The sequence below is a fragment of the Erinaceus europaeus genome, chromosome 10, assembly GCF_950295315.1.
Source record: "Erinaceus europaeus chromosome 10, mEriEur2.1, whole genome shotgun sequence".
Classification (NCBI taxonomy): Eukaryota; Metazoa; Chordata; class Mammalia; order Eulipotyphla; family Erinaceidae; genus Erinaceus; species Erinaceus europaeus.
Window position 1 is genome coordinate 124,546,057 of NC_080171.1, and position 27,313 is coordinate 124,573,369.

At 40.2% G+C, this 27,313-nt stretch overlaps 1 protein-coding gene across 2 annotated transcripts in view; it reads right to left on the reverse strand.

Moving 5' to 3' along the window:
* The window catches only part of ROCK1 (Rho associated coiled-coil containing protein kinase 1), a 104,989-nt gene that overhangs the window by 13,053 nt on the left and 64,623 nt on the right, over nucleotides 1-27,313 (reverse strand). For both annotated transcript variants that reach the window (XM_060200766.1, XM_060200765.1), the window contains exons 17-27: nucleotides 21,920-22,026; nucleotides 19,801-19,951; nucleotides 17,194-17,354; nucleotides 14,728-14,912; nucleotides 11,793-11,862; nucleotides 10,702-10,796; nucleotides 6,716-6,881; nucleotides 5,521-5,614; nucleotides 5,005-5,093; nucleotides 3,095-3,283; nucleotides 2,663-2,822 (exon numbers count right to left, since the gene is read on the reverse strand). In XM_060200766.1, coding sequence (XP_060056749.1) covers nucleotides 2,663-2,822; nucleotides 3,095-3,283; nucleotides 5,005-5,093; nucleotides 5,521-5,614; nucleotides 6,716-6,881; nucleotides 10,702-10,796; nucleotides 11,793-11,862; nucleotides 14,728-14,912; nucleotides 17,194-17,354; nucleotides 19,801-19,951; nucleotides 21,920-22,026 — 1,467 coding nt within the window. The remainder of the gene's footprint in view (nucleotides 1-2,662; nucleotides 2,823-3,094; nucleotides 3,284-5,004; nucleotides 5,094-5,520; nucleotides 5,615-6,715; nucleotides 6,882-10,701; nucleotides 10,797-11,792; nucleotides 11,863-14,727; nucleotides 14,913-17,193; nucleotides 17,355-19,800; nucleotides 19,952-21,919; nucleotides 22,027-27,313) is intronic.

The following is a 27,313-nucleotide window of genomic DNA, read 5'->3' on the forward strand; positions in this document are numbered from 1 at the left end:
CGGCATAACTGACATTTAATCCACTCAGCACGTGAATACTGTCCACAGGGACACAGGGTAGGTTCTACTCTTATCTTCTGTTTACGAATGACGGGATTTAGATTTAGCGGTGTGAACTAATTTGGTCCAGGGCCCTCTACCAGTAACAACAAAGGCTGGCGAGTTCTAGTATCAAGCTCATTATGATCCTAGAACACAATGCTATTCTGTCCTTGTAATAAGCCTTGCAGTGAAATACCTTTGACTTAACTTCCTTTTATGTACTTATTCTCATTATTTTAACCAGAGCACTGCTCAGCTATGGATGGTGGTGGTGCAGAGGATTGATCCTGGGACTCTGGAACCTCAGGCATGAGCCTCTTTGCATAACCATTATGCTACCTACCCCTGTCTCTTAATATTCTTTTTCATCTTACAGGTGTTAAAGTGGAATAAGTGAGAAACTTAATTTCAAAATGATCATCTTCCCAACGTTTTCTGTACTCTTTATTTTTAAAAATAGTTATGGGGGGGGGGGGGGCAGCACATAGAGCGTCATTCTGGTGCATGTGATTCCAGGGACAGAGACCAGGACCTCATGCTTGAGAATTCAAGGCCCTATCCACTGTGCTACCTCTGGGCCTTGTTATTTTTACTGTTAACTGTGAAACATTAATCCCCCCACCCAACAAATAAAAAATAAACAAATACACAGAGGATAGCATGTGGTGCATCCGGTAAACACCGCAGCTGAGAGCCTGAGTTCAAGCCCCCAACCCCACCTCGTGAAGCAACCCCACCTGCAGGTGGGGAGCCAGGGGCTCAAACCAGGATCCTTAGGCTGGTCCTTGTGCTTTGCACCATGTGCGCCTAACCTGCTGTGCTACTGCCCGGCCCCCACGATATTCTATCTTTAAAAGCCAAGAAATCAGGCTGGGGGAAACAGCATAATGGCTGTGCAAATAACTCTCAGCCTTGGAACTCTAAGGTCTCAGGCTAAGTCCCCAAAGCTGAGCAGTGTTCTTGGTTGTTCTCTCTCTCTCCTTTTTATTTTTAATTTTTTAATACTTATTTATTTTCCCTTTTGTTGTCCTTGTTGTTTTCTATTGTAGTTATTACTGATGTTGTTATTGATGTCCTCATTGTTAAATGGGACAGAGAGATCCTTATGCGGGTCCTTGCAATTCTCGCCACGTGCGCTTAACCCATTGTACTATCGCCCGACAGTTGTTATCTCTTTTTGTAATCCTTCTCTCTTATTAAAAATAAACAACAATAAATAAAACACCACACACACATATATACACACACAATCAGCTTTCCCCAAATAAAAGAAACATTGAGGGCTTTTCTTTAGATTATTATCAATAAAGTACTGTAGAAAAGCAAAAACATCTCGGTTCCAGTTTTTAATATATTTATAGAAGAATTTTAGATTAGAAAAAGGTTTTTAGTATTACTGCCACATCAGCACTAGTTCCTTGATTCAATTTAGAGATACAGAGGCTATACAGAGATCAGTATACAATACAGTTAATCTGCAAGTGAAATTGAACTTCTGATGATGGTAATGTTTGCTTTGGCAAACCAGATGCAGAGTAAAGTGTGTGCTCTGTCAGGTGAGCCACTACCAGGCCTAGCAACACTTTATACTGTGAGTACTTACAGTTTCATAAATCAGAGAAAACTAGCATTTTTTTTAAGAGAATTTCTTGAAAAGGTAGTCTATTTTATCAAGAGTTGCAGGACTACATGTTCTATACACATTTTTAAAAACGCATCCCAGCCTATCTATGCTACTATTAGCATTTTTGCACTGAAGTTCTTGATTTAAAAAAAAAAAAAACCAGCTCTTAAGTTATCTTGTTTTTAAACCAGGACGGAATCTTAACTGCAGTTTCAAATCAGTATTTGAAAAAATGTAGTTAAACACCCCTAGAAGTTACTGATAATAAGTTACGTCTAATTTTGAAAAGCTATTTGTGCAGTAGAGGTATTTTTAAAGTGAAAAATGAACCTCTGATAAAGGATTCATACCACCTACAAGTGTTTTTGTTTTTGGTTACCAGGATTATTGCTGGGGCTCTGAACCTGCATGATTCCTCTGCTTCCGATGTGCTCCTTCCTTCCTTCCTTCCTTCCTTCCTTCCTTCCTTCCTTCCTTCCTTCCTTCCTTTTCCTTTCTCTTCTCTTCCTTCTCTCTCTCTCTCTCTTTTTACATAAAGAGAATGTCTGAACAGGTTTCTGCTTAGTGGTGTTGACGTATTTCTGATGAAGTACAATTTTTAGTTTTAAAACAAAGAGACATTAATTAATTCCCCAATAATTAAAAAACAAAAGGAAATGAAACAAAAACAAAAAAAGCAAAGCTACAAAGCACAACAGAAACCCACTACTCAGGAAAACATACACAATTTTCTGTAACTGCTGAGAGGTTCACAAACCTCTTGAGGTTTTTATTTGTGAAGAGCCCGAGATTTATTCTAGCGGCCTAAGATCGCCTCTGACTGCTTTTGCTCTATACGGTATACTCAGTGTATAAACATCCTTGATTTTAACTCTTAAGAGACAAAATTCCTTAAGGGCCCAGGGACAAATAACAGATTTTAACCAAGTGAAAGAAACACATAAATTTCTATAACAGTAAGTAAGCTGTAGGGAAATAACAAAAATATATTCTTACCTGGAAGGTTTCCATCAGTTTCATCAGCACTTGGAAAACTAGCAACACTTGTAGAATCTGCAAGGTCTAAAAGCTTCGCACGCAGCTGTTCAATGTCACTCTCTTTGCTAGCCAATTGCATCTGAAGTTCATTTTTGTGTGTGCATTCTTCTACCAATTGCTAGTTTTGAAAGACAATGAGATACTGTAATAAGTCAATTTCCAAAATATCTAACATTAAGAAATTAAGAATGGAATAAGTAACACAGTTATAAATATATTAGAGATTTACTCTGAATTTCTGCCACAGATTTTGATGTAGCTGAATAAAGCCAAGTTTTCTCCTTCAGTAATACCTTGCTTGGTATACGGTCCTTTTTTTCTTGCTTTAAACAAGATTTTAGTTTTTTTTTCCTTAAAAAAGGGGGTGGTGTCCATACGTATAAACCTTACCGCTTGCATGTCATTCAGTTCCTTCTGGTGTTTCACTACCATCTGATTGAACTTCTCTCTTTCTTGGTTGAGTTCCAACTGTAGCTTTCGGTTTTCTTTTTCTTTCTTTCTCAGGTCTTGTGTATTTGTTTTCTTTCTATCAAGTTTGAAGTCTTTCCGATTCATTATTTCTGCCAATTTATTAACAGCCTATTCAAATGTAAGAAATATAATGAGTATCTATACTGCAGCAATCCAATTTAAATATCCACTATAATGGACGTTTATAAATACAGGCACAAACACACACACTTCTTTTTTTTCCCGAAGCCCAGGATATGGCATAATGTTACTAAGCCTCCACTTTCTGGTGTGAGGTGACGAGTTCATTCCTCAACATTGCACAGGCCACAATGGAACACTATTCAACTAAGAAGAAAGATCAAATCGATGGGGTTTACAGCTTTCCCTGTATTTGGGAGCTACTCTCTTCCCTAATCCAGTTTTCTGGTCCTTTTTCTAGCTATGACATCATCTCCCCAGATAATAATTTGGGTCTACCTGCATATCAGATGTCAGGCGTAGGCAAAAACTAGTAAAGTCATAGGCCCTTTGGAATACACATAAAAATAGACCTACTAGCTATTTCCAAAATGGAGACCCCAAATTTTCATATGCAACATCCCAGTCTTTAGGTTCACAATTAGTCAACAATTTGTTTGGCTTTGTATGTTAGCTCTTTTTTTTTTTTTTTTTCCCCTCAGCCACCAGGTACCAGATGCTACCATGATACCAACCTGACTTCCCTGGGCAGATTACCCCACCAGTGTGTCCTAGAGCCCCACTTCCACATAGCCCCAGCCCATTAAGGAAAGAGACAGGCTGGGAGTATGGATCCACCTGTCAACGCCTATGTTCAGTGGGGAAGCAATGACAGAAGCCAGACCTTCCACCTTCTGCAACCCACAATGACCCTGGGTCCATGCTCCCAGAGGGATAGAGAATAGGAAAGCTATCAGGGAAGGGGATGGGATACGGAGTTCTGGTGGTGGGAACTGTGTGGAATTGTACCCCTCTTATCCTATAGTCTTGTTAGTGTTTCCATTTTATAAATAAAAAATAAAAAAAGAAGCTTAAAGGAGTGAAAAGTTATACTTCAATTTCTAAACTGCGTTTTTTCTTCTAATCATTTTCCCCTTCCATATCTGAATAATTGTTTTATTATGTAGATTTTCTTTATGCCTGTGTATTTTAAGGGTTAAGGAAATAGCTCACTTGTTAGTGTGCTGCTTTGCCTATCCTGTGCCATATTAAAGGTAGCTTCAGTGCTGTGGTCTCTCTCACTATCTGCCTCTCTTTATCTTTGTCTCTATCTAAAAATAAATTAATTAAGAATAATAATAAAAAAAAGAATGACTGATTCATCTTCCGAACCTTGTCTTAGATGGAGCTTAAAGGAATCATGTGAAGTGAAGTAAGCCCCAAAGAGAAGGATGAACAGAAGGGAAAACACAAAGCAGAACTTGGAGTGGGTTTGATGTATTGCACCACAGTAAAGGACTCTGGGTGGGACAGATCTGGGAACATGATGGCAGAGGAGAACCTAGTGTGTGTGTGTGTGTGTGTGTGTGGGGGGGGGAAATGTTATGTGGAAAACTGAGAAATGTCATATATGTACCAACTACTGTACTTTACTGTCAACTGTAAACCATTAATCCCCCCAGTAAAGAAAAAGTAGGTAACACACACACACACATATAAAGAATTCCTTTTATCAATTATAGGTCTTTATAGAATTCAGAGGAAAAACTATTATATTATTTGTTCCAGTGAAAAACTTGAACCTATAGCCTCAGTTTTAGTAAAATGTATAGAAATAAAATGTTTCTTTTTAAATATATGATATTGAAAAAGACTGAGTAAATGCATACCTGTGTCTTAAGGGTTCGTTCCGTATTCACAGTCTTTTCAAAGGCAGCTTTAAGGTTATTGATCTCTTCATCTTTCTTCAATTTATATTCTGTTCGCAAATCATATAAAATGTCAACATAAATTAACAATATCTTTGATTATTCAAGCTTATATATTTGATGTGACTTTCACTAACTTTAGTAAATCAGATCTCTCAGCATTTCTAAGATAGAATGACAGAAACAAACTGTAAGATACTGAAGGTATATGATGTGAGGATCTGATAAAAGACATTGTGAAAGAGTTTCCCTCCCACCACTGAATTAACGAACACATTATTATTATTATCATTATTTCAAATACTTAGCTTTTTTTTCTGTCTTGGTGAGAAGATTTAAGTTCTACTAATATAATCTTAAAAATACAGAAATTACTAAATATAGGAAAACAAGTATTTTAAAAACAGCATAGTATTAAAAAACTAAAGCTTTCACTTCAATAGTGATTTAACATTATGAATTTAAAAGCCTGCATACCTTCCTCTGCTGTGCTCATTTTTTCACTCAGCTCTTCATTTTGTTTTCTTAATAATTCAATATCTTTGGTTAGCATGCTGTTTGTTTCTTCAAGCTAAACAAAGCATACAAAGGGTTAAACAACAGGATCTAGGCTGGGCTAAAGCATTAACTTAAAAAAATATATATTTATTTATTCATTTTCCCTTTTTGTTGCCCTTGTTGATTTATTGTTGTTATTGATGCCGTCGTTGTTGGATAGGACAGAGAGAAATGAAGAGAGGAGAGGAAGACAGAGAGGGAGAGAGAAAGATACACTTGCAGACCCGCTTCACCGCCTGTGAAGTGACACCCCTGCAGGTGGGGAGCTGGGGACTCGAACCGGGATCCTTCCACTGGTCCTTGCACTTTGCGCCACGTGTGCTTAACCACTCACTGCGCTACCGCCCGACTCCCCTAGAGTATTAACTTTTAAAATAGTACTTTGAAGTTTTCATAGATGCGAATAGGTCAGACACTGCTAACTATAGATAATGGCCTAGTTGTTCCATGCTCCCAAATGGATAAAGAAAAGGAAAGCTTTCAAGGGAGGGGATTGGATACAGAGTCCTGGTGGTGGGAATTATGGGGAATTGTACCCCTCTTATCCTATGGCCTTGTCAATATTTCCATTTTATAAAAAAAAAAAAAAAAAGAGGAAGAAAGAAAAAGTAAAATGGCCTAGTTTCTGGTCTCAAATGTGAGGACAGGGCCAGGTGGTGGTGTGCCTGGCAGAGCACATGTTACCACGCTCAAGGTGCCATGGCTCACATCAATGCATTTGAAGGTCACTTCAAAAGAAGGAACATCTGATTCCTCTTTCTATCCCTATGATACTATATAAGCTATAGTATCGGCTGATACTATAGCCTGGCACAGGCTGTTTATACTGTTGTTTTTTCTATAACAGATTTATTGATTATCCAAAGACTTTTTTCAGTTTTAGACAGTTTCATTGAATTTTTAAGAATTCTGGTCCATAAAATCAGTTATATAAGTATCAATAGATATGGGGTGGGATGGGAATCCAGCACACTGGATTATACTGTTTACATAAACTGCTTATGTGAGTTCAGAATAATTGATGTAAAAACACAAGCCATACACTCTTTGCTTGAAGATGTGATCTAGTCAGAGACTTACCTTTAGTCATATAACTACTGTCTACCACACTTACCCGGCTAACAGTATGATCTTTATCTGAAATCTCTTGTCTGTTTCTTGAAGCAGCTTTCTTACTTTCTTGAGTCAATTCAAAGTACTGTTCTTCCAGAATTCCTCGAGCCAACTGCTCAGACTCAGCTTTTGTTTCTGCTAGATCCAACTGAGTAGCAAGAGTTTCTCTGGAATAAATTTACAGGAGAAATAAATACAAACAAAACTAGCTCAGTTGTGCAAATTAAGCATACATTTAAACATACTCCATTAAAATGATTAAAAAAAAACCCTTCTTTTTACTTAAACTTTCTGTAAGAATGATGAGTATGGGCCTACAAGACAACTCACCTGGGAAGGTGCCTGGGCTGCAAGGTGCCACCCAGGTCCTGCCCCAGGGAACGCTTTGGTGCTGTGCTGTCTTCCCCTTTTTCTCTCTCTACACAAGTATTCCTGGAACACTGAAGCTCCAGCAGCAGGAGAATGAACAAGAATGAACGGCAAGGCAATGGTGCACCTGGATGGCCGTGCACAAGAACCTTGGTTCTAGCCCTCACTCCCCAACTGCAGAGAGAGGATGCTTCATAAGCATTGAAGCAGGGCTGCACGTGTCTTATCTTTCTCTTTCCCTATTTCTCTACTCTCCCATCTCAATTTATCTTTCTCCTATTAAATAAATAAATAAATAAATAAATAAATAAATAAATAAAATGGCCCCTGGGAACTGTGGATTTGTAGTGCTGGTACCAATCTCCAGCAACTGGTAGCAAATAAATAAATAATAACAACAATAATACAAAGCAATGACCTTGGGGCCAGACAGTGTCACAGTGCACAAGGACCTGGGTTAAATTCCCTGGTCCCCACACAGGAGGAAACTTCACAAGTGGTGAAGCAGGGCTGTAGGTGTGTTTGTCCCTCTCCCTCTGCTCTCAATTTCTATCACTATCAAAAACAAACAAAAAACTTTAAAAAATTAAACACTGAACATTAAAAAGGTAATAAACTTAATTTCTCATATTTTGAAAGGTTATAAAAGTAAAGATAAAAATGATCTGTCATCTGTTATTGTTCTTGCTAAGAAAATGGAATAAAGTAATGGCAAGCAGACTTTCTGATAGGAAAAAGGAATTTAATGTGGGCTTGGAATGAAATCATTGACTTGTAAATCAGGTGAGATCTAGACGTGCCTCCCTATTTTACCATTAACTGGATAGGGACTTTGTTCCTTATTACTCCTTGAATTTAATCAAATCTGTAAAATAAAAGTTAAACTAATTTTTAAAAAATCATGGGAGTGTCAGTACAATGGTCAACTGTTTCAGATAGAAAAAAGCGAGCTAGAGAGACAAGGTGAGAAGGAAAGATACCTCCAGCAAAGTTCCCCCCTCATGTGATATGGGGGGGTCAGGTTCAAAGCTGCAACATGTGCATGACAGTCAGTACACTATCCAGGTGACTATGTGCAGGCCCTACGTTATGTTCAACACCCCTTCCCCTTCCCCTTCTGAAATGCAATGAGATCATAAAGGCTCTGCAAATGACAATGAACTACTTTAGGAGTGAAGCTTGGTCAGAAATGGCATTCCGACCAAGACTGAGTCACTGCAGTTCGGCTACTTTTGCAGAAGACGAAGCTCTTCAGTAAGTGATAGTGGCCATGACTGCAGCTCCTATACAGGAAGTAGGAAGTAGCCAGTAAAATCACTGCTGGATGAAACAGTAACTGGCATGCTGCTGTTGCTGGAGTTAATGTAGCAGCGGGAGTGAGTCCAGGACTTCAGGTATGCACAGCAGCACGAGTGGCCTCCTGGACCCGCCTCCGCATTGCTCCCTCCTTGCTCCCAGAGCTCGCCTCCTGCTGCCCCACGGTGCCCTGTATGCTAGAGTGGCTCAAATTCAAGGCCTTGCTCCAAGTAAGCGTCAGGTTCTAACACGAGTTGTCTCCTGGGCCCCATCAGCGTTTCTTTTCCAACTTCAGCATCACTTTGGAGGGAATATTGATTTAAGAACTGGTGCCACCTGGGTATGTTTCCACACCTCCGCAACACAGATGTCAGTGCATTTCAGTCTCCACCAAACTATCATCTTGTTGCATCACAGGGATTCAGATCCCTACACACTGAGTTTCCAGTAAGGAAATAGTACCAAAAAAAAGTATCTGTCTCGGGGTTGGGCGGTAACACAAAGGGTTAAGTGCATGTGGTGCAAAGTGCAAGGACCAGCATAAGGATCCCATCCTGGTTCAAGCCCCCGGCTCCTCATCTGCAGGGGGTTTGCTTCAGGAGCTGTGAAGCAGGTCTGCAGGTGTCTATTTTTCTCTACCACCCTCTGACTTCCCCTCCTCTCTCCATTTCTCTCTGTCCTATCCAATAACAATGACAGCAGCAACAACAATAATAGTAATAACAATAAGTAACAAAAAGGGAAAAATGGCCTCTAGGAGCAGTGGATTCATAGTGCAGGCACCAAGCCCCAGCAATAACCCTGGAGGGAGAAGAGGAAGAAGAAGAAGAAGGAAAAAAAAAAAAAAAAAAAACCTGTCTCAAGCCCAAAGAGGGAGTCATACAGTAAATACCAAAAAAAAAAAAAAAAAAAAAAAAAAAAGGGCAGGGGTAGACAGCATAATGGTTCTGCAAAGGGACTGACTCTCATGCCAGAAGTTCCAAAGTCCTAGGTTTAATCCTCTGTACCATTAGCCAGAGCTGAGCACTGCTCTGGTGAAAAAGAAAAAAGAAAAAGAAAAAAGAAGTTCAGTTGTTTGGTCTACAAATATTTACTAGCAATATTTTAAGAATTACAGCTTAGAATAGTAACATGATTCCAGTCCTCAGGAAACATATACAGAGACAGTTTTAACAGACTTTACACAGTATATCACAAAGAGAAAAGGCAGAAGAGGCTATGAATATGGTTATTTTCTTGTATAGAGTGATAAAGGAGGTCTCTTTGCTAAGATGACATTTGACGGAATGAATACGGGCGGTCTCACTCATAGAAGTTGAGAAATAAGAACAGAAAGGGAAACACAAAACAGAACTGAGTTTGGTGTGTTGCACCAAAGCAAAGCACTCTGAGGGGAGGGGAAGCTTTTAGATACTGGTTCAAGATGGTGGAGGAGGACCTAAGATGGGATGAGAGTGTTTTGCAGAAAACTGAAAAAATTTTTACACATGAACCAACAACTATATTTACTGTGAACCATTTACCACCCACCGATTAAAAAAAAAAAAAAAAGAGGAAAAAAGTTTGTAAGGTCTATGCCCTCTAAGGTCGCACATGTAATAACTAACCGGCATAATAAAACTAAAAGGCAAGTCTAAATACCTTGGGGTGGGGGAGACAGCATAATGGTTATGCAGACAGACACTCTTGCCTGTGCCTCCAAGGTCCCAGGCTCAATCCCCACACCACCATAAGCCAGAGCAGGGCAGTGATCTGGCTAAAAGAAACAACAACAAAAACCCCTTTATCTAACATGAGGACGAATACAAAATAAACTATTTAAATAGGTAGATGTTTGAGGATTAAGAAGGGTGAAGAATAATTTATTGTCACAATTAGGTAAATCTCTGTATAATTACAAGTTTTTTCTTTGCTCTACCATTCTCATCAGAATGACAAACCTACTTGTTTACCTCCAGGGTTATTGCTGGGGCTTGGTGCCTGCACTAGGAATCCCCTGCTACTGGAGGATATTTTCTTTTCCCCATAGTTGCCGTTGTTATTGTTGTTGGACAGGACGGAGAGAAATGGAGAGAGGAGGGGAAGACAGAGAGGGAGAGAAAAAGACAGACACCTGCAGACCTGCTTCACTGCTTGTGAGGCAATCCTTCTGCAGGTGGGGAGCCGGGGACTCGAATCGGGATCCTTGCCTGCCGGCCCTTGTGCTTTGCGCCATGTGCACTTAACCCACTGCGCTACTGCCCAGCTCCCCTGCACCCCCTCTTATCTTTAATAATACTTTGTTATAGAACTGATTCTTATTCTAGTGCTGAACAGACATACTTCTCATTTTGTAGTTCTTGTATTTTCTTAATATTTTCCCTGTTTTTTTCTTCAATTTCTTCCTTAAGTTCCTTTACCTGGGTTTTATAAAGTGTCTGTAAAACAAGTGATAGGAATTAAGTGTGTATAGTAAGTTACAAAAAAAAGTTTTAAAGATTCATATAAAATTAAACAATTAACACAACCAACATCAAGTACATGTTTTGCAAACCTCAAGCTACAAGTTTGTTCCCCAGCACCACCTCCCTCTTAACACCTTTGCAGGCAGTTTATCTGCTGAATCACACAGTCTTAGAATTTTCCTCTTTTTCTCAGCACTTAATAGTTCTGGCTTAAGGTGGTGCAGGGGGCTTGAAACTGGGGCTTTGGAGCCTCACACATTGACAGTATTTCTGCATAACCATTATGCTATTTCCTTCACCCTTTATAGATGAATTTTCACTGTTGCTTTATTCATGGTATCTGGAAACTACCAAGGTATCTATTGCAAATAAACTTTAGAAATCATGATCTATACATACTGCTCCTCAGTGAAAAGGAATGAGATGATAAATCTAAATCTGGATCCCTGCAATAGCCTTTTCTTACTTCCCTGCTCTGGTGAGTGGTCCCAGGGCTATGCTCAATAGGGGCAGTGAGCATAAAAAAAAATGTGTCTTATTCTAGATCTTAGGGGAAAGCTTTCAGCTTCTCACAAGTGAGCACAAAGCTAGCTGTGTATTCTTCATACAAGACCTTTATTATACTGAGGTGGCTGACCATAAATGGGTGTTGAATCTGACTGAATGCCTTTTAAGTGTCTACTGATATAGTGAAATATATGACTTTCTTCCCCCCTTCCCCTACTATGAGGGTTTTCTTACCTGTATGATTCCACATCTCCTAAAAGACTTTTTAATGTTTTTTTTTTATTTCAAGAAGTATGAGGAGATAAGGAGAAACACAGAGAGAAGGCTCTCTCATCATTATTACCACTCTTGCTCTCATGAAGCTTCCTCTTTGGTGGCTAAATGCTCAAACTCAAGTCTGAACGATGTACATCATTTTATACCAGATTCTGAAGCAATATGTATGTTGAGAATTATTCTCACCGAGAAATATTGCTCCGCTTCAAGCTGATCCTGCAGCTCCCTCATCTGTCCTTCATTTCCTCTATATTGTCTTCAGGAAGAGAGAGAGAACAGTAAGTAAGTGCAACTGCTCATACTAGGCTTTACACCGTTCCTAAAGTTGCAATGAAAATAACTTCTCCCACCTTCTGCACCCCATAAAGAATTTTGGTTCACACTCCCAGAGGGTTAAGTGATAGGGGCAGTAAACCAGAGAGCTCTGAACCCTCATTCCACCAGGACCCGAAGCATTTGTCCCCAGGAATCTTGTTTTAATATCATCAATGAAAGGGACTTGCATCTGGAAAATACCAGAGGAAGCCAGGCAACATTTCTCTTATCTGAGAGAGAAGAAGAAAAATGGAAGGACACCTGAAAGTAGTAAGTGTAGGGGTGACTTAGAAAGGGAGTAAACCAGGAGTCGGGCTGTAGCGCAGCGGGTTAAGCGCAGATGGCGCAAAGCGCAAGGACTGGCATAAGGATCCCGGTTCGAACCCCGGCTCCCCACCTGCAGGGGAGTCGCTTCACAGGCGGTGAAGCAGGTCTGCAGGTGTCTGTCTTTCTCTCCCCCTCTCTGTCTTCCCCTCCTCTCTCCATTTCTCTCTGTCCTATCCAACAATGACAACAACAATAACAACTACAACAATAAAACAACAAGGGCAAAAAGAAAGGGAATAAATAAAGAAAAGAAAAAGAAAAAGAAAAAAAAGAAAGGGAGTAAACCAGGATCACTGAACAAAATGGGGAGAAATTATGTGTGTGTACACAGAGACAGATACAGCCCATATCTGTGAGCTAGGGAGAAATACTGCAGTTTCCAATGGATGGGACAGGACTCAGGTCTTTGTGGTGGGAACCATATGGAGTTACACCCTTGTTATCTTACAACTTCATAAATCATATTAAATCACTAAGAAAAATTTTAAATTAAATTAAAAACTAATCAACTAGTTAATTGATAGTGGCCCCAAAGGGAAAAAAAAGAATTTCACTAGTATAAATCCAAGAAAATCAAACTGACAATTTTACCAAAAAAAAAAAAAATCACAGTGTCGCAAATGAAGTTAGTAAATGAAAATATTATAAAATAAATTTAGGACAAACAAAAAGCACAAGACCTGGCGTCTGCGACGCAAAGCTTTTTCTTTTTTACTGCCACCAGCACTGTGGCTGGGGCTTGGTACCTGCACAACTAATGTACCACTGCTCCTGGTGACCCACTCCCATTCCCTTCTTTGACAGGAGAGAGAGAAATTGAGAGGGGAGGGAAGATAGGGAGAGATAAGGAGACACCTGCATTCCTGTCTCACCACTTGTGAAACTTCACCTCTGCAGGTGGGGAACAGGGGTTTGAACCCAGGTCTTGTGCTTGGTGACATGCACACTCAGATAGGTGCAGTACCACCCATCTCTTGATATTAAGTTTTTTTGAGCATATCCTTACACAAATTCTAAAAGCACTTTCACATTGGTTTTGCCTCTATTTCAAGTAGGCACATATCAGAATAGAAGAAAAAGAAAGATTTTGCATTCTGAGATGAACCAAAAGAACAGAATAATACAAGTACAGGATGACCATGTTTAAATTCTAGTCTCAAGCTTACCTCTCTCTCTCTCTCTCTTTTTTTAAAGGGGGGGGGGGGGGTTGGATACTTGTTTCTGGTCTAGGAGGTTTGTTCAATGGATAGGGCACTGGGCTCTCAAGCATACGGTCCCAAATTCAAGCCTAGTCATCACATTTGACAGAATGATAATCTTGATTCTTTTTTTTGCCCCCAGGATTACCGCTGGGGATTGGTACCTGCACTATGAATCCACTGTTCCTGGAGGCCAATTTTTCCCATTTCCTTGCCCTTGTTGCCTTTGCTGTTGTTGGATAGGACAGAGAGAAATCGAGAGGGGAGAAGACAGAGAGGGGGAAAGAAAAACACCTGCAGACTTGCTTCACCGCCTGTGAAGTGACTCCCTTGAAGGTGGGGTGCTAGGTGCTCGAACCAGGATCCTTGAGCAGGTCCTTGTACTTCGTGCCATGTGTGCTTAATCCGCTGCGCCACCACTCAGACCCCAATCTGATTCTCTTTACCTGCTACCCTCAATAAAGGAATGCAGAAATATATATAAAGATTTATTAATGAGAGATGATGCCAGGAACTAAACTCAGATATTTGGGCCTACACTTGCAAGTCCTCTGCTCACTGGGAAATGTACAAACTGTTGTATTTTACTGTTGACTGTAAACAACTAATCCCCCAATAAAGAAATAAAATAAATAAAGTCCTGTGTTCTACCACTGTCACCTTTCTAGCCACTGCTAGTTCTTATTTTTGAAATTCTAGTGTGAAGAAATAGGATGACTTCAGCAGATACAGAAACCATATAATGAAAGTGTGGGTTTCTACCATAAAAGGCTAAATGTAAAATCAGACTTTAGTCCTTTTCTCCTCCCTTAAACTATCTGAACTATTTTCCCCCACTTCGTTGCCCTTGTTACTGTTGTTGTTATTGCTGTTGCACAGGACAGAAATGGAGAGAGGAGGGGAAGACAGAGGGGGAGAGAAAGACAAGATACCCGCAGACCTGCTTCACCACTTATGAAGTGACCCCCCCCACCCCTGAAGGTGGGGAGCTGGGGACTTGAACCCAGATCCTTATATGGGTCCTTGTGCTTCATGCCATGTGTGTTTAACCCGGTGTGCTACTGTCCAGCCCCCAATCTGAACTTTTTATTTAGCAAGCCTGTTTTTCCACCTATGTAACAACACCTATGTGAACCTTTTCTTTTTCACAAATACATTTTCAAATTATTTGTTTCTAAAGACTTCCTTTCACAAACTCTCAGTACATAATCTAAACACACAAAACAAACACACAAGCAAATGCTTAACACAAAAAAGAAATAGTTATTCTTGAGACTTACTTTGTAAGTTGAGCTAACTCAAATTCTAGTAATCTCTTTGCTTCCAGTAAAGTATTTATTTCTTGTTTCATCTGCTTTTCTAGACCTTTTAAGTTATCTGCCTCAAATGCCTGTGTCTTCAATTCATTTTGTAATAACAGTCGCTTATTGGATTCCTGCTCTAGTTGCAGACTTAGAGTCTTAACCTGTTAATGAGAAAAAATATTTGGAGGAAATGTATTTAATAATTAGACATCATTTGAAAGAGCATTTCTCAAACCTCAAGCATATTACATCTCCTTATATAAATAGAGAATAATATTATTCTAAAGAGTTTCCATTGTGCTAGGCATTTATTAGTGCAGAGCTTAACATAAACTCAAATTAGTTCCATAATTTTAAATGTGAGCTCTGGGAGGAGGAATCCGATTTCTCCCCATCCCAGAATGAAGGGAAACTCCAGAATAGTGACTGATTACAAATCCACTTAGGTGGAGGACATTTCTAGGAGGTGTGTCAGTGTACCTGTTGATGCTGAATGTTTGTGTTCTAGTCTACAGTCCTCCACATACAGTGAGGCATGTCTTAACCTTCAGGTTTTATTTGCTGTAGCACTCCTTTAGCATTTGGTAATTTCCTCTTTAAAAATGCTATGCCTGAAATCCTATACTATCTTAATATTGTCTTTCCCTGTAATCTTCAAGTTTCATAAAAATCTATTTTGTACCGTACCCTAACTCTAACACAGTGCTAAGTAAAAAGAAAATAGAAGATGTTATCGTTAAACTTTCATGTAACTTCTCCCCACACGCTAGTAGTCGCTCTAATCTTTCTTGTCAATTCTAAACAGTGACATGAGATTAATTTTCCTATGAGAATTTTTACATAAAGCCTCCAATTTGTTTAAAACAAGACTTTAAATACTTAGAACCCTTGCCATTGTGAGCCTTTACCATTCTGGGACTATGTCTTCAGAGGCTAAAGACAAGCAGAATGGAAGAGACTGGAACAGTGGGGTGGGTGTTTAAGCCTGAGCCACATGTGGAAGGCAGCGAGCGCACTACCCTAGTGTGCTGTTCTGCGGACCCTTTTCCTATGATATTCATCTCTGCTCTGGTCAGATCAAGTCTGTTTTTCACTAATCCGCATTCCTAAGCACTCAGTAAATACTTTATTTATGTAATCTTCACTAACAATGCCCCTCTACCAAACTCAGGTTCCTCAAACTACTTATGTTCCAGGTCTAACTGATCTTTAAAACACAGGCAACTACCCACATCCTTTGCAAAGCCGGTGGTGATTGTGCTGGCCTTGTCACTCTCCCTTTCCTAACTTACATATGTGGACTAGACACTTGCAGTCTTGTGATTTCTTAAGTGAATATAATAATCACAAGAACAAAATGCGTATCCATACTTTCTATCAATCCAAGTCAGTCAGTTTTTTTTTCTTTTCTGTTTGGTTCCATTATTCTCAGCGGTCATTTTCTCCCCCCTCCCCGCCCCATAGGTGGGGACCAAGGTCCCCGTGCAAGGTAATGCGTGCACGCAACTGGGTGACTCAAAAAGCAGCCCCATCAACACCCCCCTTTTTTTAATGTGGCTACAGATAATGAACTCAGGTCTTGTACATATGCAATATCACTTAGAAGAGACAGAGACACAGAAAGAGAGGAGTCCGACAACAACAGTGCCATGCCACCGATGATGAGGCTCACATGGAATAATCCACAGTGCTCCCATGCAGTGCCAGTGCCCCAAACCAGAGACTCACTCACAGGAAGACATGCGCTAGATAGACAGACAGATAGGGAGCTATCTCCCAAAACAAAGACTTCAATTAAATTCCCCTTTTGTTTTTGTTAATATTTATTTCCTTTTGTTGCCCTTGTTGTTCTATTGCTGCAGTTATTATTGATGTCATTGTCGTTAGATAGGACAGAGAGAAATGGAGAGAGGAGGGAAAGACAAAGAAGGGGAGAGAAAGACACCTGCAGACCTGCTTCACTGTCCCTGCAGGTGGGGAGCCAGGGACTCGAACTGGGAACCTTACACCGGTCCTGTGCTTTGCGCCACCTGCGCTTAACCCGCTGTGCTACCGTCCGACTCCCTTAACTCCTATTTTAACAAGACACTTCTATATATATTATACTGCCACAGTATAAAATGATTTAGATCCTATATATCTGAAGATGGAGTCCCAAGAACAAGTAATATGGTAGTGACCGTAAAGGAATGAACACAAATCTTGGATAGTTGGAAAGGTCAGGACACATACATTTCAAAACTACATCATGATTTCCCCAGCAAGCCATATTATGTGTGTGTGTGTGTGTGTGTGTGTGTGTGTGTGTGTGTGTGTGTGTGTGTAGTAATTTCTTTCAAAATTCCTCCATGTTGTTTGAATTATACATATAATTTTCTTGAGTTATTTTTATTAACTGTTTCTCTTTTAGAAAAATGGACCAAGTAAGTTCATTTTTCTTACTTCCTCCTCCATTCTCTCTTTATTTTCAGTCAAATGTTCAAGCTTTTGCTGAGACTGTTTTAGATCAACATCTAGCATGGAACACTGCTTCTCAATTTGAACGACCCTATTTTCAGCCTTCTCTCGAGCTTCTCTCTCTTCCATCAGTTTTTTCTCCATCTCTGTAAAAGAAAAAAGTGACAAATGTACATTTCCAGAAAGACGGCTTTACCCTTTTTCACGTATACGGATGGCCTATTTAAGAAAAACTGGTGCCGACACCCCTGTTGTTTTTATATTTGAAGTCTACCAGAGTTACTCATTATGGCAAGTGTTGATGTTATTTCAATTATTTCTGTAGTTGGACATCCAGGTAAGAAGTTATAAGAAGTAATAAAGTAAAATAATAAGATTAAAAAGTAATAAAATAAGGCTTTCTAAATCCAGTCTTTGGCCATCAATAAAAAAGAGTATTCAGTATTGTTTTGGTGTCAAAAGGTGAAAGTATATCTAGGAGGGAAAAAGAAAGGGGAAAAATGGAGTTACTTTAGATGAAAGCCAAAAAGTAATACTACAGCTATTAATCTATACCTTACATTGTTCCAGAAAATTTTCATGAACTTAAAAGGTTAAAATGGAAATTTTAATTTAAACAGGTCAAATAAACAGTGTTCTGTCACATTATAGCATCTATTTTATTACGTAGAGTTGGATAGAGACAGAGAGAAATTGAGAGGGAGAGGGGTAGAGAGGGAAGCAGACAGAAAGACACCTGCAGCTACACTTCACCACTGCTTCAGCCCTGCAGGTAGGGGCCAGGGTCTTGAATATGGGTCCTTGCACACTATAACGTGAATACTTAACCAGCCAGGTGCACCACGGCCAGGCACTTACCTATTTTGTTGTATTTTCATTAGAGGGATTAATGATTTAGAGTTGTTAGTACATGTATAAAGTCTCCCAATTTTCTGCAAAACACCCCCAGCCTACGTTCTCCACCATCAAGCACCAGGTTCAGATCCCTCACCCCACCGTGTTGGATGGAGCTTGAAAAATCAAAACCCTTATTTTAAGAAAACCTTGGTCTCAGTGAGGCTCGCTTTTTGAAATATAGAAATTAAATAAAAATTTCTGTGGCTCTACAAGCAGTCAATCACACGCTGGTGGGCAAGGAGCAGGCCTTACAGTTTGTCTTTCTGCCTGAAGAAAAATCAGACTGGTATGACATCACGCTGTGTGCTCTGGTGGGTGTGCCACTGTCTGGGCTCTTGTCATCTAGTTTTTAAGTAATAGTCCTGTTGTGACTGTGATGCAAAACCAGATTTGTCTCATTCTAAGTCTACTCGAAAAAACCAGGTAGCCACTGACCAGGACAGTGAAAACGGGGTAAGAGTGAGTGTGACAGAGAAGATTATAAGAATCATGCTCCTCTAATATGAGAAGGAAGAAAATAAAGCTGTATGGGCTGGCTAAGAGAACTAGACGTTGAAAGGATAAGACCTTTTTGAAAAATGAGAACAGTCCATCTAAAAGTAGAATTGCGGATAGCAAGGAAGTTTGAGATTAGAAATAAAAGTATGAGAGAAGTAACTTATCAGTGACATATGTAAAAACTGGCAGCTCAATTAAGGCTGGAGAGAGAACAATGGGCTGAGAAGAGGGGGTTTAGACAGAGAACACAGTGGAAAATATTTATCTGGTCCACGTGGTGACACACTTATTACCAAGTGCAAGGACCTGGGTTGAGCCCCCTCTCCCCACCTGGATGGGGGGGGTTGCTCCATACATGATGAAGAAGGTCTGCAAGTGTCTCTATGTCTATCTTCCTATGCCTCTCCTCTCCTTTCAATTTCTCTGTCCTGTCAAATAAAAAGAGGAAGGAGGAAAAAAAAAATAGTAATAAAGAAGAAGAAATGGCCACTGGGAGCACTGGATTCATAGTGCCAGCACTGAGACCCAGCAATAACCCTGGTGGCAACATAAAATAAAATAAATGCAAAGAATACAAAATAAAAAGGAGAAAATTAAGATATCAAGCAAGAAAGCAGATGAACTAACAATGAGTTCCAGAGTTACTGAACAGAAAACAAAAGAAAGGGCTGAAAACTTGCAGAGAAAATAGCTCTAATGACCTTTATAGTGAACACCAGGGAAGTCTGGTTGGCATCATGCTAGCATCTGGAACCTGGTGGTTCAGGCTTCCCTGGACAGACAACCCCACCAATGTGTCCTGTGCTCCGCTTCCCCAGAGCCCGCCCCCCTCCCCCTCAACTAGGGAAAGAGAGAGGCAGACTGGGAGTATGGACCGACCAGTCAACGCCCATGTTCAGCGGGGAAGCAATGACAGAAGCCAGACCTTCCGCCTTCTGCATCCCACAATGACCCTGGGTCCATGCTCCCAGAGGGATAGAGAATAAGAAAGCTATCAGGGGAGGGGGTGGGATATGAAGATCTGGTGGTGGGAATTGTGTGGAGTTGTACCCCTCTTATCCTATGGTTTTATCAGTGTTTCCTTTTTATAAAAAAAAAAAAAAAGTTTAACATTACATAATGAAATTTTAATAAACATAAAAAAAACTATGTTTTAAAAAACTAATTGGGGAGAAAATAGTAAAAACTGACACTTACCACACATTGCCACAGACTTTGCCTCTTCAATAGACTGATGCTTGTCGGTTAAACGAGCTTTGGTTACTTTATGTTCATTTACCTCTTGTTCTAACCTTTGTTGTAATGACTTAAGCTTGTAATTTAAATCTATCTCTAAATTATTCTTTTCCTGTAAAATGACAGTGAGAATAATGTAATACACGGTGTAAAAGACACACACTGAATATTATATTATTTATATCCCTCAAGAGCCAGCATAGTAATTACACTGGCTTGAAATCTGTTATGTTTAGTTAACTAGTTTGATTCAGAATATATATATATATATATATATATATGTTTTTGTTTTTTTTTTGCCTTCAGGGTTATTGCTGGGGCATGGTGCCAGCACTGCGAATCCAATGCTCCTGGAGGCCATTCTTTCCCCATTTTTGTTGCCCTTGTTGCTCTGCTCAAGGAGGGAGCTGGGGGCTCGAACCGGGATCCTTACTCCGGTTTTTGCACTTTGCACCATATACGCTTAACCCACTGTACTACTGCCCAACCCCCCCATATATTTTTTTAAATATTTATTTATTCCCTTTTGTTGCCCTTCTTGTTTTACTGTTGTAGTTATTGTTGTTGGATAGGACAGAGAGAAATGGAGAGGAGGGGAGATGGAGAGGGGGGGAGAGAGACACCCGGTAGATCTGCTTTACCACTTGTGAAGCAACCCCCCTGCAAGTGGGGAGCTGAGGGCTAGAACCAGGATCCTTACACTGGTCCTTGAGCTTTGCACCACGTGCGCTTAACCCACTGTGCTACTGCCCGACTGCCAATTTTTTTTTTTAAACCGAAGTACTGCTGAGCTGACTTAAAAAAGTGGTGCAAGGGATTGATCCTGTGCCTTCTGGAGCCCGAGACAAGAGTCTTTCTGTATAACCACTATGCTAACTCCCCCACATGCAAAACATACTTTATTAGATACAGTCAATGCCTCACTTAAAATCTCAATAACCAGGGGTAAGGCAGTAGCACAGTGGGTTAAGCGCACATGGCGCAAAGTACAAGGGCCGGCGTGAGGATCCCAGTTCAAGCCCCTAGCTCCCCACCTTGCAGGAGAGTCGCTTCACCGGCTGTGAAGCAGGTCTGCAGGTGTCTGTCTTTCTCTCCCCTTCTCCATTTCTCTCTGTCCTATCCAACAACAACGAAATCAATAAAAACAGCAATCATAACTACAACAATAAAACAACAAGGGCAACAAAAGGGAATAAATAAATATATTTTAAAAAAATCTTTAGAACAAAAAAAAGTCTCCAGGAGCAGTGGATTTGTGCGCAGGCACCGAGCCCAGCAATAACCCTGGAGGCAAAAAAGAACAAGAAAAATCTCAATAACCACATATAATCAGAATCAAAACATCAGCTCTTTATACCACTTGCGTCTTCCACTTGAATTATTAGCTACTGCTGGTGGCAGGACAGAGTTGTAGTGGGCTGCCAGCCAAAGAAGGCTCACTGCTAGAATCTGAAATGAACAGGAGAAATCTTCCACTAACTTGAACTCTTGCTACAAACCATCTTGCTCTGTTTAAAAAGGTACTGTCTTTGAAGACTACTTATTTCCATTAGAGATTATAAGAGGTAGAGAGAGAAACAGGCCAGCACACTGCTTGGCTCTGACATACTGTGGTACCTGGATTAGATCTGGGATAACTGGGGCCTCAGGCACATAGCTCTAGTATGCTGAGCCACTTCCTTGGCCACTATAACCACTTAAAAAATTTTCTATCTATCTATGTTTTTCTTTTTGCCTCCAGGGTTATTGCTGGGGCTCAGTGCCTGCACCACGAATCCACTGCTTCTGGAGGCCATCCCCCACCTTTGTTGCCCTTGTTGTTGTAGCCTTGTTGTGGTTATTATTGTTGTTGATGTCAACGATATCAATAACAACAGTAACTACAACAACAATAAAAAACAAACAAGGGCAACAAAAGGGAATAAATAAACAAATATAAAACTTTAAAAACTAATAAAATAAAATAGAAAAACATATCTACAGAGTAACCAACCAACCACAAAGTTAACAAATTACTGTCCTTTATAAAACCGCATTATTTCACGACCAGTAAATGCTATTTACATGCTAGCTCACTTACCTTTTCTGAATGATTAAGCATATCTTGAGCCGCTTTTCTTTCTCCTTCCACTCTCTCAAGACCATGTTTGAGATGCTTCACCTCCTCTTGTAAAGATGTGATCCGAGCTATCCGACATCGAGAAAAAAGTCCCAGTCATATGGTCATCAAAATAAAAGTCTTAGCTTCACTGTTGCCATAGGATTATCAAAGGTTTCAAATTTCCCTGCCAGGAATGATTGGAGCATTTTCTTGGAGGTATATAATAGCTGTAATACTTAAGTTATAAAAATGCTACCTATAGATGAAGTTTTTAAAGGAACAGGTTTGAATGTATGATCATACTTGTTTTAAGTGTTAAGTGCAAAACAAGTAAATCAAAAAATTTCCCATATTCCTGAAAATTGAAAGATTTAAAAAAGTCCTAAATATTCACAAGCATAACATTTAAAAAAAAAGTTATTTTAAAAATGTATTCTTTTTTCCCTTCAGAGTTATTATGGCTGGGGTTCGGTGCCTGCACTACAAATCTACTGCTCCTGGAAGCTGTTTTTTCCCTTTTGTTGCCTTCGTTTTTGTAGAAATGTATTTAGGGGAGCCAGGCAGTGGCACACCTGTTAAGAGCGCACAAGAACCTGAGTTCAAGCCCCGGGTCCTCACCTGTGGGGAAAGCTTCACAAGTGGTCAAGCAGAGCTGCACAATACTGCAGGGATCTTTTTTCTCTACCCACTTCTATCTTTCTCTAGCTTCCTTCTCAATTTGTCTCTATCACTATTAAAACGAAGAAAGGAAAAGAATGGTTGCCAAGAGTGTTGGATTCCTTGTGTGGGCACCATGTCTCAGCAGTAACTCTGTGGCCATGAGAAGGAATGACCAGGGCTTCCTTCTGGGGTACGTGATGGTAGGGATCAAACCAGGACCTCACCATGCAAGTCCAGCACTGTACCTGCTGTGCAACTTCTCAGGCTTCACAAAAATGGTCACTAAACACTTTATCTTTTTATATTTCATGGTGAAGAATCATAGATAAATTCTCTAGCATATCATATGAATAGCATAGCATTTCAATTAAAACTTGGATTCTTCTAACACATTTTGATCTTTATGGATTTATTTTGTTTATGCCCCTATGACTGAGGCTTTGGAAATTAACTTTAAACTCTGACAATAACTATGCTGATATACATTACTGAATCCAGGTTTTGACAAACTTTAGGCCTTTAAGCCTGTTCCTCCCCATGGACATGAAAGTAAGATTTTCCCCTCCTTGGGCCTAGTAGGGGTCGAACTGTCATGTGGAAAACTGAGAAATGTACAAACTATTATATTTTACTGTTGACTGTAAACCATTAATCTCCTAATAAAGAAATAAAATAAAAAAAGGTTTTTTTTCCTCCTTTATTTATGTGTATGGCCTACTTAAAGTATTTACTACCCAGTTATTTTTTGGAAGTAATTTATCACACATATAAAAAAAAAAACCTTCTCCCCAGCCATTAGTGTACATGCAGGACCTTCTAAGAAGTAACTGTGGGGGAGTCGGCTGGCCCGTTAAGCACAGGTGGCGCAAAGCACAAGGACTGGCCGAAGGATTAGAGAGCCCCGGGCTCCCCACCTGCAGGGGAGTCTCTTCACAGGTGGTGAAGCAGGTCTACAGGTGTTTGTCTTTTTCTCCCCGTCTTCCCCTTCTCTCTCCATTTCTCTCTGTCCTATCCAACAACGATGACAACAATAATAATTACAACAATAAAACAAGGGCAACAAAGGGGAATAAATAAATATTTTTAAAAAAAAAGTAATTCTGGGAGTTCGGCGGTAGCGCAGTGGGTTAAACGCATGTGGCGCAAAGCGCAAAGACTGGCGTGAGGATCCCGGTTCGAGCCCCCGGTTCCCCACCTGCAGGGGAGTCGCTCCACAGGCAGTGAAGCAGGTCTGCAGGTGTCTGTCTTTCTCTCCCCCCTCTGTCTTCCTCTCCTCTCTCCGTTTCTCTCTGTCCTATCTAACGAGGACATCAATAACAACAACAACAATAATAACTACAACAACAAGGGCAACAAAAGGGAAAATAAAATAAATAAATATAAAAAAATTTTTAAAAAAGTAATTGTGACTGCTAGAAGCCTGGCAACCAAAACTATGAGAAATTTATAACCAAGGGACTTGAATTTTTTTATATACTTTAAATTTTTTAAATATTTATTTTCCCTTGTTTATTATTGTTGTAGTTTATTATTATTGTTATTGTAATTGATGTCCTCGTTGTTAGATAGGGCAGAGAGAAATGGAGAGAGGAGGGGAAGACAGAGAGGGGGAGAGAAAGACAGACACCTGCAGACCTGCTTCACCACCTGTGAAGAGACTTCCCTGCAGGTGGGGAGCCAGCTCAGAACCAGGATCCTTATGCCGGTCCTTGCGCTTGGTGCCACGTGCGCTTAATCTGTTTCGCTACCACCGGACTCCCCTGAAATTTCTTAAGAGCCATAAAGGATTGCAGTTCTTTCTCTCTCTCTCTCTCACTTTCTTTCTTTCTTTCTTTCTTTCTTTCTTTCTTTCTTTCTTTCTTTCTTTCTTTTTCTTTCTCTCTCTCTCTCTCTCTCTCTCTCTCTCTCCCTCCCTCCCTTCCTTCCTTCACCACAATGCACCTCTACAGATGTATGCTGAAACTCACCTAAGTTTTATGCATTTTTGTTTCCTCCAAGGTTATCGCTGGGACTTGGTGCCTGCAACTATGAATCCACTGCTCTTGGAGGCTATTTTTTCCCCTTTGTTGCCCTTGTTGTTTATCATTGTTGCTACTGTTGTCCTCGATGTTATTGGATAGGACAGAGAGAAGTTGAGAGAGGAGGGGAAGACAGAGAGGGGGAGAGAAAGACAGACACCTGCAGACCTGCTTCACCGCCTGTGAAGGGACTGACTCCCCTGCAGGGGGGGAGCTGGGCTCCAACTGGGATCAGGTTCTTGTGCTTTGAGCCATGTGCACTTAACCAGCTGAGCTTCCGCTCAGTGGGGGGCCTGTTTTATGCTTTCTAATTTCTTTGATTCACATTTAAATTAAATTCAAGGGTGGGGAATAGCGTTAACGGTTATGCAAAAAGACTTTAATGCCTGAGGCTCTCAAGTCCCAGGTTCAATCCCCATAAGGCAGAGCTGAGCATTCTCTGGTAAAAATAATAATAAAAATTCAAAGCAACACTAAAAATTACTATCAGTCATAAATCATTCTATGAATTTCCCTTAACCTCACCAATGCTAAAATAAAGATCTGGTATAAGTGGTAGATCAGATGGGAAGCAGCCTCCCTGGAGGTGACTTTTTTTAAAGCTAGGAGATTACAGACATCAAGGATTTTAGAACTTTATACACCTCCTTGGTGTATAAAGGCCAATGAACTGACGTTCAGAGTTATATAAAATGGTCTAGAACATAAACTCAAGTATAAGGTTTTGCTAATACATATAATGAAGTTACTTCCCTGGTTATTTTCATATCTTTTTTTTTTAAATTTTTTTCTATATTTATTTATTTTCCTTTTTGTTGCCCTTGTTGTTTTTCATTGTTATTGTAATTATTATTGCTGTTGTTATTTTGATGTCGTCGTTGTTGGATAGGACAGAGAGAAATGGAGAGAGGAGGGGAAGACAGAGGGGGGAGAGAAAGACAGACACCTGCAGACCTGCTTCACCGCCTGTGAAGCGACTCCTCTGCAGGTGGGGAGCCGGGGGCTCGAACCGGGATCCTTACACCGGTCCTTGCACTTTGTGCCACGTGCGCTTATTTTCAGATCTATTTTAAGCTTAGTCCGTGAGAAATAAAATTGCACAACATTCCTTAACTAAAAACCAACAAGATCTTAAATTCTGTTTCCATAGTCACAAAAAGTGACCCCGACCCCTCTCTCCACAGAATTATAGTTATTCAGCAAGCCCCAAGAGATTTAAACTATGTTCCAGCCCTGTGCTAAGATTAAAATGAACTAACCCATTGCCAATTTTGTCCTGAGGAGTCTGGCATTTTGTATGCATAACTTTCTTTTAATTAGGTACTACGAATATTGCCGCTTATACAAATATTCAGACAGACAACAACAAAAGTAGGAAAAGGGTAACACCAAACAACTCTGAGGAAACAAAACCAGAGGCTGAGTAGTGGGTCCTTCAGCAGAGGACATGGAGCCGAGCCTCAGTACCCCACATCCAAGCCCAACCCTCACCTGTAGGGGAAGCTTCACAAATGAGGGAGTAATACTGTGGGTATCTCTTCACTCCTTCCCCATTCAAAAAAGAAAAAAAGGAAAAGGAAAAATAGCCGTCACCCTGCAGACACTGAACCCCAGTGATAACCTTGGTGGCTAGAAAACTCTGTTATGGCCATTATCAAAGCTGTTCCTTTAGCCCCTGTTAGTTATACTAACCCTACATTTCCTTTTATCATATATATATATATATATATATATATATATATTTTTTTTTTTTAATTTTATTTATTTTGCCTTTTGTTGCCCTTGTCTTTTTAATGTTGTTGTAGTTATTATTGTTATTGATGTCACTGGTTGTTGCATAGGACAGAGAGAAATGGAGAGAGGAGGGGAAGGCAGAGAGGGGAGAGAAAGACAGACACCTGCAGACCTGCTTCACCGCCTGTGAAGCGACTCCCCTGCAGGTGGGGAGCTGGGGGCTTGAACCGGGATCCTTCTGCAGGTCCTTGTGCTTTGCGCCACCTGCGCTTAACCCACTGCGCTACGGCCCGACTCCCTATCATTTATTTTTTAAAGACTGGTTTTATTTTAGAGAGAAAGATCAGCCCACTGCTGAATTATGGCTCATGGTACTAGATAGAGATTGAACAAGGGATCAGGCGTGGAAAGTCTAGGGAGCAAGCACAGTGTTGCTGCCTCTTCAACCCATCTTTGTTTTCAGGCGCAGAGATGGGCCGTCTCTAGTCCTATTCCTGTTCTAACCTTTCCAAGCACCTACTTCTTTATTTGTTGTAGGATTCTCTTTCTGCAACTGAGTTTCCATTTCTGCCAACAATGCACTGGGAAAAGTTAATAATGATCATCTTCTCTGCCTGGACCAATTAAGCAAGATCTTGGTGAATCAGGAATGCCGTAAACTTTCACTCATCTAGCAATAAAATCAGAAACTCCACATGACCTGTTTCACCAGGGTGTTTGTGCTATGAAGGAATCACAATAGGATACAAATGTAGGCATGAGCCAATACCATTTTCTTTATGAAGGTAAAGTGATAAAAACTCTAACTACACATGAAATGAATAAGACTGTAAATTTTATGTCTTTTTCTTCTCTCTTAAAAGCAATAAAAAGCAAGGGCAACAAAAAGGAAAATAAATAAATATAAAAATTTTAAAAAAGAAAACAAAAAGTTCAGGAAGTGAGTAGCGCTGACTGGCAC